At 37.0% G+C, this 11,922-nt stretch overlaps 1 protein-coding gene across 1 annotated transcript; it reads right to left on the bottom strand.

Annotated features, from left to right (window-relative positions):
- Positions 1 to 8,077: 8,077 nt before the first annotated feature.
- LOC131518170 (olfactory receptor 4F3/4F16/4F29-like) lies at positions 8,078 to 9,016 on the bottom strand. The gene has a single exon (XM_058740763.1). It carries the CDS (start codon positions 9,014 to 9,016, stop codon positions 8,078 to 8,080), a length of 939 nt encoding a protein of 312 aa, XP_058596746.1.
- Between the last annotated feature and the right edge of the window lie 2,906 nt (positions 9,017 to 11,922).

The raw sequence follows: 11,922 nt of genomic DNA, 5'->3' as shown, positions 1-11,922 counted from the left end.
CCAGTTTGCATTCCCACCAACAGTGCAAAAGGGTTCCCCTTTCTCTACATCCTTGCGAACATTTGTTGTTTGCTGAGTTGTTAATTTTAGCCATTCTGATAGGTGTGAGATGGTATCTCACTGTGGTTTTGATTTGTATTTCCCTGATGATGATTGATGTTGAGACCTTTTCATGTGTCTGTTAGTCATCTGAATACCTTCTTTGGAAAAGTGTCTATTCATGTCTTCTTCCCATTTCTTCACTGGATTGTTTTTTGGGTGTTGAGTTTGATAAGTTCTTTGTAGATTTTGGATATTAACCTTTTATCTGATATGTCATTTGCAAATATCTTCTCCCAGTCTGTCAATTGCCTTTTAGTTTGTTGTTTACTTGGCTGTGCAGAAACTTTTTGTCTTGATGAAGTCCCAATGGTTCATTTTTGCTTTTGTTTCCCTTGCCTCCAGAGACATGTCTAGTAAGAAGTTGCTACAGCTGAGGTCAAAGAGGTTGCTGCCTGTTTTTCCCTCTAGGATTTTAATGGTTTCCTATCTTTTTTCCACTGAATATTCTTTCCTGCTTTGTCAAAAATTAGTTGGCCATATGTTTGTGGGTCCAACTCTGGGTTCTCTATTCTATTCCATTGATCTAAGTGTCTTTTTTGTGCCAGTACGATACTGTCTTGATGGTTACAGCTTTATGATACAGCTTGAAGTCTGAAATTGTGATGCCTCCAGCTTTGGTTGTCTTTTTCAACATTGCTTTGGCTATTCAGGGTCTTTTCTGGTTCCATACAAACTTTAGGATTGTTTATTCTAGCTCTGTGAAGAATGCTAGTGTTATTTTGATAGGGATTGCATCGAATATTTGGACTGCTTTGGGTAGTATCAACGTTTTAACAATATTTGTTCTTCCAATTCACGAGCATGGAATGTTTTCCATTTCTTTGTGTCTTCTTCAATTTCTTTCATAAGCTTTCTATAGTTTTCAGACAACAGATCTTTTGCCTTTTTGGTTGGGTTTATTCCTAGGTATCTTATGACTTTTGGTGCAGTTGTAAATTGTATTGACTCCTTGATTTCTCTTTCTACTACTTCTTTGTTGGTGTATTGAAATGCAGCCGATTTCTGTATATTGAGTTTATGCCCTGCGACTTTGCTGAATTCACGTATCAATTCTAGCAGTCTTTTGTTGGAGTCTTTCGGGTTTATCATGTGGAATATCATGTCATCTGCAAAGAGTGAAAGTTTGACTTCTTCTTTGCCAATTTGTATGCCTTTTATTTCTTTTTGTTGTCTGATTCCTGAGGCTAGGACTTCCAGTACTATGTTGAACAGCAGTGGTGACATTGGACATCCCTGTCATGTTCCTGACCTTAAGGGGAAAGCTCTCAGTTTTTTCCCCATTGAGAATGATGTTAGCTGTGAGCCTGTCATATATGGCCTTTATGATGTTGAGTTATGTTCCTTCTATCCCTTCTTTCTTGAAGGTTTTTATCAAGAAAGGATGTTGTATTTTGTCAAATACTTTTTCTGCATTTATGAGAGGATCAATCATACGGTCCTTATCCTTTCTTTTATTAATGTGGTGTATCACATTGATTTATTTGTAAATATTGAACCACTCCTGCAGCCCAGGAATAAATCCCACTTGTTCATGGTGAATAATTCTTTTAATGTACTGTTGAATTTGATTTGCTAGTATCTTTTCAAGAATTTTTGCATCCAGATTCATTGTGGATATTGGCCTGTAATTCTCCTTTTTAGCAGGGTCTTTGGTTTTGGAATCAAGGTAATGCTGGCTTCATAGGATGAGTTTGGAAATTTTTCTTCCATTTCTATTTTTTGGACTGGTTTGAGAATGAGTATTAACTCTTCTTTAAATGGCTGATAGAATTCCCCTGGGAAGCCATCTGGCCCAAGACCCTGAACAGATACAAAAAGATCAAGATCATACCATGCATATTTTTCAGATCACAATGCTATGAAACTTGAAATCAACCACAAGAAAAATTTGGAAAGACTTCAAATACATGGAAGTTCAAAAATATTCTATTAAAGAATTAATGAGTAAACCAGGAAATTAAAGAAGAAAAAAAAGAATTCATGGAAGTAAATGATAATGAAAACACAACAGTCCAAACCCTTGAGGATGCAGCAAAGACAGTCCTAAGAGGAAACTACATTGCAATACAGGCCTATCTCAAGAAGCAAGAAAGGTCTCAAGTACATAACCTAACCTTACACCTAAAGGAACTAGAAGAGGAGCAGCAAATGAAGCCTAAAGGCAGCAGAAAAGAGAAAATAATACAGATTAGAGCAGAAATAAATGATATAGAAACAAAACCAGTAGAACAGATTAATAAAACTCAAAGCTGTTTTTTTTTTTATTTTTTAAATTTATTTTTGAAAGAGACAGAGCGCGAGTGGGGGAGGGGCAGAGAGAGGGAGACACAGAATCCCAAGCAGGCTCCAGGCTCTGAGCTGTCAGCAGGTGCTCGAACTCACAAACCACAAGATCATGACCTGAACCAAAGTCTGATGTTTAACTTACTGAGCCACCCAAGTGCCCCTAAAAGCTAGTTTTTTTTTAAATAAATAAAATTGATCAAGACTTATCAAAAAGAAAGAGGATTCAAATAGATAAAATCATGAACAAAAGAGGGGAGATCACAACCAACAAACACCACAGAAATGCAAACAGTTATGAGAGAATACTATGAAAAATTATATGCCAAGAAACTGGGCAATATGGAAGAAGTGGAAAAATTCCTAGAAACTCACATACTACCAAAACTAAAACAGGAAGAAATAGAAAATTTGATCAGGCCCATAACCAACAAAAAATTGAATCAGTTATCAAGAATTTTCCTTGGGTTTGGCTTCTTAAAATTCTAAGGTCACTGTGCTTCACCTCAATTATGGCATAGATCGGAATCATGGAAATGGTGAAGTTGAGAATTATGAAGACCATTTACAGGGGGATTCATTCAGTCTTAGGAATTAATTCCATCAAAATTTGATTGAAGCCAGCTTACCATCTTGTCTTCTCATTCGTGAGATAATACTTCATACATGATCATTTTATATATCAATCATGTTCTTAACTTTTTGAAAATTATACTTTGACAGTTTTGGAGATCCACCAAGATATTCAAGTGGACTCACCTTCTTGGGACAATAAACTGTGTTTTCTGAGCTATGCACTTCATAAGACATTTAGACTTAGTTACGTCTCTTCTGGGTTCTTACCTTCACTGACATTTTGATCTCTGTTTTTTTTTTCTGCTTTGGTAGTTTTTGTTTGTTAGTTGGTTTGTTTCTGGTTATGCCAAGTTTGTTTCCAATGCTGGTTTTGCACATGACTAATAAGTTGTTCCTCATTGGTGACAACAGAGATTGTGAATTTGGTTACATGATTTAATAATTTGGCAGTCTCTATTAGGATAGTGAGGATCCATCATGGGTTGAATTCTGTACCCCCCATCAAGATTCATGTTGAAGTCCTAACGCCTGGTAATTCAGAATGTGAATTTAGTTTGGAAATAAGGCCATTACAAGTGTAATGAGTTAAGAGTAGGGTGAGCCCAAATCCGATATGACTAGTGTCCTTTTAAAGGGGGGAAATTTGGACACAAACAGACATGCCTGGAAGAAAACTAATGGGGGCGGGGGGGGGGGGGAGGGAGACAGAGAGAAGATAGCCATCTACAAGTCAAGGAGAAAGACCTGGAACTGATCCTTCCCTCACAGCTCTTAGAAGGAACCAATCCTGTGACCACCTTAATTTTGAACTTCTGGTTTCCAGAACTGTGAGGTAATAATTTCTGTTTATGATACCTAGTCTATGGTGCCTTCGTTGCAGCAACTTTAGCAAACCAATACAGGACCTATTCGCTATCAAATGAGAAAGGAGGAGAATTTGGTTTGTTTGTCTGGGTTTTTTTTTATCTATTTCTGTAAAAATATGTCTTGTTTCTGATGGAAACAAAGTTTCTTTGAGCTCCTATGTCTGTATGTGTCTCTACTTTTGATGTCTTGGTAGATAGGAATCTACCTTTGATCTGTAGGTAAGGTTGTAAAACTGAATCTAGGAGCTTTATGATGCCTTTGTTTCTGTAATTGATAAAACTTTTACTCATTGTATGACTATGAAATATTTTTCTACCTCAAGGAGCTACTAATAACGTTTATACAAAGCCTCTGAAAATAAAGGTTTTGTAAGAATTGGTTTATAGAAGTTAACAAGTGCTGACATGAATCTAGCATATCCTTTATCCCAAAAAAAGTTTTAAAAACTGAACTTCTATATTAAATATGCTAGTTTTTTTTTCAGAAAAAAAATTCTTATAAAATTTATTAACTCAGAAGCATTTTTATACAATATTCTAAAATCACATAATCTAAATAAATTCTTGGACAATTCAGACTAATTTGATAATATGTCTTACAGAACAGCTACAGGATCTCCCTGATCTTCACAGTACAGACCATAAAACAAGCACTTAAAATTAGAAAAGATGTAAAATTCTATGTTCAACTAGTTTATTATACTTCTGACAGTTCTGTAGTGTGTCCACTTAAACATAATATCTAATATCCTTAGCAATTTTAAGACCTTGATTTAGTGTTAAATAAAGTAATTATAGGATATTGTTTGCATATTGTTAAAACAAGATTAAATAGTGGAGCACCTGGGTGGTCCAGTTGGTTGGGCGTCTGACTTCGGCTCAGGTCATGATCTCACGGTCTGTGAGTTTGAGCCCTGTGTTGGCCTCTGTGCTGACAGCTCAGAGTCTGGAGCCTGTTTCGGATTCTCTGTCTCCCTCTCTCACTGCCCCTCCCCTGCTCACATTCTGCCTCTCTCTCTCTCTCAAAAATAAATAAACATTAAAAATTTTTAAAAAATAAGATTAAATAGTGAACCATTGGTCACAGTGTGTGTGTGTGTGAGAGAGAGACAGAGACAGAGAGACAGAGAGAGAGATGTATGTCTTTGTAGAGTATCTATATCTTTTGATCAAGTTAGTGAATGTGCTCACTTAAGAATAACATTTATTGCCTATAAGAAAGTGTAAGAAGGATATGTGTGGCTGCTGGGCATTATATTTAGTGTGTTCATAAGCTTTGCTAGGGGCGCCTGGGTGGCGCAGTCGGTTAAGCGTCCGACTTCAGCCAGGTCACGATCTCGCGGTCCGTGAGTTCGAGCCCCGCGTCAGGCTCTGGGCCGATGGCTCGGAGCCTGGAGGCTGTTTCCGATTCTGTGTCTCCCTCTCTCTCTGCCCCTCCCCCGTTCATGCTCTGTCTCTCTCTGTCCCAAAAATAAATAAAAAACGTTGAAAAAAAAAAATTTAAAAAAAAAAAAAAATAAGCTTTGCTAGTTTACTAAAATGATCATATATGACAGACAATTCTCAATTCCTTCAAAAACACAGTGAAGTAGAAATTAGTTATGTTGGTTAAAAGTTATCATTGGGGCACCTGGGTGACTCAGTCCATTGAGTTTCCAACTCTTGATCTCAGCTCAGGTCTTGATCTCAGGTCATGACTTCAATCCCTACATTGGGCTCCATGCTGGGAGTGAAGCCTACTTTAAAAAAATATTATAATTAATATGGGTGACTGAGAATATACCAGAAGTAACATGACCAAAAAGTATCACTGACTATGCAAGTAATAGAATCTGGTTTGTTTATCAAGGGAAAAAAAAATACATTTACCTTAAGATAAAATGTTATTCCTGAATTGGAAAGGAATAGTAAAAGATAAAACCAAATGGATACAAAAAAAAAAAAAAAACCTTCAGGAAGTAAATTTTATTTGCTTTAGTTATATATATATATATATATATATATATATATATATATATATATATCTTTATTTTTTAATTTAACTCTAATTCAATGGGTTACATATGTCCTGATGTTTATAGCAGGATTATCAACAATTGCTAAATTATGGAAAGAGCCCAAATATCCATCAACTGATGAATGGTTAGAGAAGATGTGGTATATATACAAAATGGAGTATTATTCAGCCATAAAAAAAAAAAACGAAAATCTTGCCATTGGCAATGACCTGGACAGAGCCAAAGAGTATTATGCTGAGTGAAATAAGTCAATCAGAGAAAGACAAATACCATATGAATTCATTCAAATGTAGAATTTAACAAACAAAACAACTGAACATGGGGGAGAAAAAAAGAGAAAAATCATGAAACAGAGCCTTAACTGTAGAGAACAAACTGATGGTTATCAGAATGTTGGTGGGTGGGGGGGGGGTGTTAAATAGCTGGTGGGAGTTAAGGAGGACACTTGTTGTGATGAATACTAGTGTTATATGGAAGCGTTGCATCACTATATTGTATACCTGAAACTAGTATTACACTGTGTGTTAACTAACTGGAATGTAAATTTAAAAACTTGAAAGTAAACTATATATGTGTGTATGTGTATACATATATGTGTGTGTATACATATGTGTGTATACACACACACATATATATATAACTTTAAATAATGAGTCTGAAAAGAAGCAATGACAGGTGTGAAAATTTTGGCAAATTTTGCACAGCTCAGCTTTGATAGGCTTATTTGAATAAACTTAGAAATGCTTTGCTATCAAATACTACATTAAAGCAAGACTAGATTTGTTTTTGCTATTAGAATTCCATAACATTTATCTTGTTTTATTCATTCTTCTCCTAACTAGAAGCAGTACATGTAATTCTTTGTCTTCTGTGTAATTTTCTTAGTATGCAAAGCTTCAGTGGTTCACAAAGTAGGTTGTAAACAAGTTTTTAATAGAAGACAAAAGGAGAGGTAAGGAAAGAGAAAAGAAACTTTCATCAAAAGTAAATAACATTTGTGAAACTTTGGTTCAGTTCTTTATGGAGATGGGGCAGGATATATACTGTAATATATACTCTAGGTCAGTATCAAAAAGTGTGAAAGCCATTGCTCTGGGTGACTCTACCCTTGCCATTTAGCTATTCTCCCCTCATTGACATTCTATGGCTGAGCTGCTTTGGCCAAAACAAGTCATTCAAGACATGAAACCTGTGGAGGAGGCAATTTATACATTCATAATCGAGAAATAGAAATTTAAAGGAGACAGCAGTAATGTATGGTGACAGATGTTAGATAACTTTATTGTGGTGATCATTTTGCAATATATACAAATATCGAATCATTTTGTACACCTGAACCTGGCATAATGTTAAGTTTCAATTATACATCAATTAAAAAAAGATAAATTAATTAATAGGACAGCAGTAAGGGAAGTTAGAAGGGGACAGAGCTGCAAGTGAAAGGAAGTGAGAAAAGAAGGAGGAATGGTGGCACAGGGAGAAGGAGAAGTAAGGAAGCTGAAAAATGAGAGGGAAGGGAGCTAGAGATCTTCATAGCCCAGAGACCATACGTGACTGAGGAAAAATGAAGAGGAAGAAGCAGAAGGGAAAAGGGAATGAAGATTTAATGGGTTTGAATAACATAATACTAATCAAGGAGAAAGATCCTGGTATTTTCCCAGTTCTTTATATTCTGAGAATACATGGCTTCTACCCAGACATGTACCCATTGGGATTGTATATGTGTATTCTCAAAGATTGTGTGTGCTCTCAAAAACACTTCCATCCTTGCACAGGCCTGACAGAGACCCACAGAAGGGGTAGAATATGGACAAGCTGCAGCATACAATAAGAAGACTTCATTCGTTTCTGTCAGCAAACCCCAACTGAGTACCAGTAGGAATTCCTTTCTGTGAGACAGACTCCTGTCAAAAAAAGGAGACAGCTCTCCCTGTTCTGAAGGCCTTAAAGAAGTCTACCATCTTTTGTATTTCCAACAATTACTTCATATAAATATTATTCCTTAGGAATTGAGGCTCAAAATTATTGTAATCTTAAGTTTGAAATACTTCATATGTAACTCCTCTCTTTTCAAAAGTAAATGTCCCTCCCTCCTGAGTGAAAGAGAAAAATAGACTCAGTACCAGTGTGTATAATCAAAGCAAGGTAAGACAAACGAGCTTCTCCCTGAGTTTGACCATCAATAATGGACATCAGTAACCAACAAGGGCTCTTCACAACATCAGACATTCCTTAAGAGATCTTCCTGTAATTCACTAGCTGTCTGCATACTCTCCTCATTGCCACCTGCATTTCTTGGTTCCTGAATGTATAGATGACTGGATTTAGGAAAGGAGTGAGAATAGCATCAAAGATGGCCAGAAACTTATCCAGGTGTATGGAGGGAGATGGCCATGTATAGACAAATATCAAAGGACCAAAGAACAAGAATACCACAGTGATGTGAGCTGACAGTGTGGACAGAGCCCTGGATGAACCAGCTGAAGAGTGTTTCTGAACAGTGAGAATGATGATGATATAGGAAATGATCAGTATGAGGAAGGAGCCAACAGAAATGAATCCACTATTGGCTGTGACCATAAACTCTAGTCGGCCGGTGTCCGTGCAGGCAAGTTTGATGAACCGAGGAAGGTCACAGTAAAAGCTGTCCAACACATTAGGACCACAGAAGGGTAAGTTTACCACAAACACCAGTTGAACCATGGAGTGGATGAGGCCAGTCATCCAGGCAGCCACTAAAAAGAAGAGGCACGTTCTTGGGCTCATGATGGTCAGATAGTGGAGAGGCTTACATATGGCAACATATCTGTCAAAGGCCATGGCGATGAGCAGCACCATCTCCACACCACCAATGACGTGGATAAAGAAGATCTGGGCGATGCAGCCTCCAAAGGAGATGACTTTACGCTTTCTGAAAAGATCATAAATCATCTTGGGAGAAGTGACAGAAGAAACTCCCAGGTCAATGAAGGAGAGGTTGGCCAACAGAAAGTACATGGGGGAGTGTAAGTAAGGGTCACAGGTCACAGTGAACATAATGAGGGAGTTTCCCATCATGCTTGCCACATAAAACGTGGAGGAGAACACAAAGAGGAGAAGTTGGATCTCCCAGGAATCGGTGAGTCCCAGGAACACAAACTCTGACACCACAGAGCGATTCACTCCATCCATTGGCGTTGTTGGCACAGCTACCTGAAGAAGGACAATAGGAGAAAATGTAAATGATAATAATTATGTTAATATATTAGGAGAGATGGCCACAATTATGAAAGCCTGTTTCTACTTTAGCATTAGAACTGACCTAATATGCTCATGGCCTCTCGAATGTGATTACCCAGAAAAATCAGTGGCTGTCGTGTGGAGCTGCTCTCTACCACCAAGTTGTCTCTGCATTTGATACCCTCTGCTTCCTCCCAGGGTTGGTGCTGCAATTACTCATGAGCTATAAGATAGTCAACATGAGCCAAAGCTTTTGATTTTGGGTCCCAAACTAATACAATCAGGCCCCAGTCACACAGAACTAATCACTATTGCAATCCCTTCCATGTCTAAAACTTCATCTGACACACAGACCCTTCTTCTCTTCCATCCCAGTCCCCACCTCTGGGAACATATTCATCTTTAATATTACTGAAATGCTTAACACATTTACAAAGTCTTGCTTTATTATTACTAGCATGAACACCAAGCTTTCTTTGCATTTAATACCACTCTGCTTCCTCCCAGGGTAGATACTATGATGTTTTTCATGAGATACAAGATTGGTCAACTTGAGTAATAAGAATTCAACCACCAAATTCTTTTGATTTTTGTTTCAAGACCAATATAACCTGGCTCCAGTCATATAAACTTCACCACTCCTCAGCTATTTCATTCACTTCCAAGAATAAAAGACTTATTCTGACAAACAGACCCTTCCTCCTAACTCCCCACCTCTGGAACATATTTATCTTTAAGGCTTATTAAATTTTAACCACATCTGTGAGGTCTTGCTTTATATCGCTAGCATTTATTTTGCTATGTCTTGTGTTTTAATGAACTAAGTACAACTTCTAACTCACCAAAATACTGTAAGCTCCTTGAAGGCAGAGATTATGATTTATTCATATTTGGATTCCCTGAAGTAATGAAGAAGTGGTCCACACAGAGGTGCAGGTCCATAAATTCTCTGTTAGGAGTTTGCATCATGCTAAGTGCAGAAATTGAGAGTGCTTAGAAACTTCTCCAACAATCTTACATCACAGCCAAATCCATATGTAGGAACTTATATTTTCTAGAGTGTCAATCCATGAAGGATTGTTGGGGGGGTGGGGGGAAGGAGAGCAGGGGAACCTACTCCTTCACCATTTAAGAAGCACTGCCATAGAATACAGGACATATGATCCGAGAGGCCTAAACCATGAAGGGCATCATGGTATGGTGAAAAGTATTTTGTTCAAACCTCCATATAAATTACCTTGTAATTTTAGTTTTTTTTTTTTTTTTTTTTTTTTATTTTATTTTATTTTTTATTTTTTAATATATGAAATTTACTGTCAAATTGGTTTCCATACAACACCCAGTGCTCATCCCAAAAGGTGCCCTCCTCAATACCCATCACCCACCCTGCCCTCCCTCCCACCCCCCATCAACCCTCAGTTTGTTCTCAGTTTTTAACAGTCTCTTATGCTTTGGCTCTCTCCCACTCTAACCTCTTTTTTTTTTTTTTTTCCCTTCCCCTCCCCCATGGGTTTCTGTTACGTTTCTCAGGATCCACATAAGAGTGAAACCATATGGTATCTGTCTTTCTCTGTATGGCAATGAGAAAAAATGAAATATGGCCTTTTGTAGCAACGTGGATGGAACTGGAGAGTGTGATGCTAAGTGTAATTTTAGTTTTATTTAGAGAAGCAACATAACATAGTGGAAAGAATATGGATACTGGATTCACAAAATCAAGACTTATACTCTGGTTTACCCACTAAGTTGATATTGAGTAAGTTAATTAAATTCTTGAACCTCAGTTTATCTATAAAATTGCAATTAATAATACTAATTTTTCTAAGTTGTAGAAATAAAGTTTTTCATCATGTATTCCATATGTAAATATTTAGCAAATATTGATAGCAAATATTGATTTAGCAAATATTGATTCCCCTTTATTTTGCTCATCCTTAATAGTGTTCAATACATGAGATAAATGAATGAATAAGAAAATTAAATGGCATTGGCCAACACAGAGCATCAAAATTTCTTTATTAATTAATTTGGTTTTTTTATTTAAATCCAAGTTAGTTAACATATAGTGTAATGATGATTTTAGGAATAGAATTATTAAGGATTCACCACTTCCATGTAACACCCAGTGCTCATTCCAAAAAGTATCCTCCTTGATACCCATCGCCCATTTAGCCCATCTGCCTACCCAACCAGCAACCCCACCAGCAACCCGCAGTTTGTTCTCTGTATTTAAGAGCCTCTGATGGTTTGTCTGCCTCTGTTTTTATCTTATTTTTATTTCCCTTCCCCTGTGTTCATCTGTTTTGTTTCTTAATTCCACACATGAGTAAAATCATATGATATCTGTCTTTCCCTGACTTATTTTGCATAGCATAGTACACTCTAGTTCCATCCACATTGTTGGAAATAGCAAGATTTCATTCTTTGTGATCTCCAAGTAATATTCCGGTGTGTGTGTATGTACACACATACACACACACACACCACATCCTCTTTATCCATTCATCAGGCTATGGACATTTGGGCTCTTTCCATACTTTGGCTTTGTCAATAGTGCTGCTATAAATATTGGGATATATGTGCCCCTTTGAATCAGCACTCCTGTATCCTTTGCATAAATACCTAGTAGGATCATCAAATTTTCATGTCTCAAAGATCTTTCAGCAATACATTATAATCATCTCCTTCCACATAACACAATATTCATAATATTTTAGCAGTCAAAATAAATACCACCTTATGTAGCTTAAATATATTTCCTCTCGCAACTCACTGTATTTCTTTATAGTACTTACGACAAATGTAATCTATTGATTTTTTTCTTTGTTCTCCTTCCTGATGTACTGCAACCTCCACGC

The sequence above is a fragment of the Neofelis nebulosa genome, chromosome 7, assembly GCF_028018385.1.
Source record: "Neofelis nebulosa isolate mNeoNeb1 chromosome 7, mNeoNeb1.pri, whole genome shotgun sequence".
NCBI classification, from domain to species: Eukaryota; Metazoa; Chordata; class Mammalia; order Carnivora; family Felidae; genus Neofelis; species Neofelis nebulosa.
The sequence above is the reverse complement of the archived record's forward strand: the minus strand, read 5'-3'. Positions and strand labels throughout refer to the sequence as shown.

What these genes read in the sequence shown, in the direction of transcription:
- LOC131518170 (XM_058740763.1), bottom strand. Translation starts at nt 9,016, where the DNA reads ATGGATGGAGTGAATCGCTCTGTGGTGTCAGAGTTTGTGTTCCTGGGA.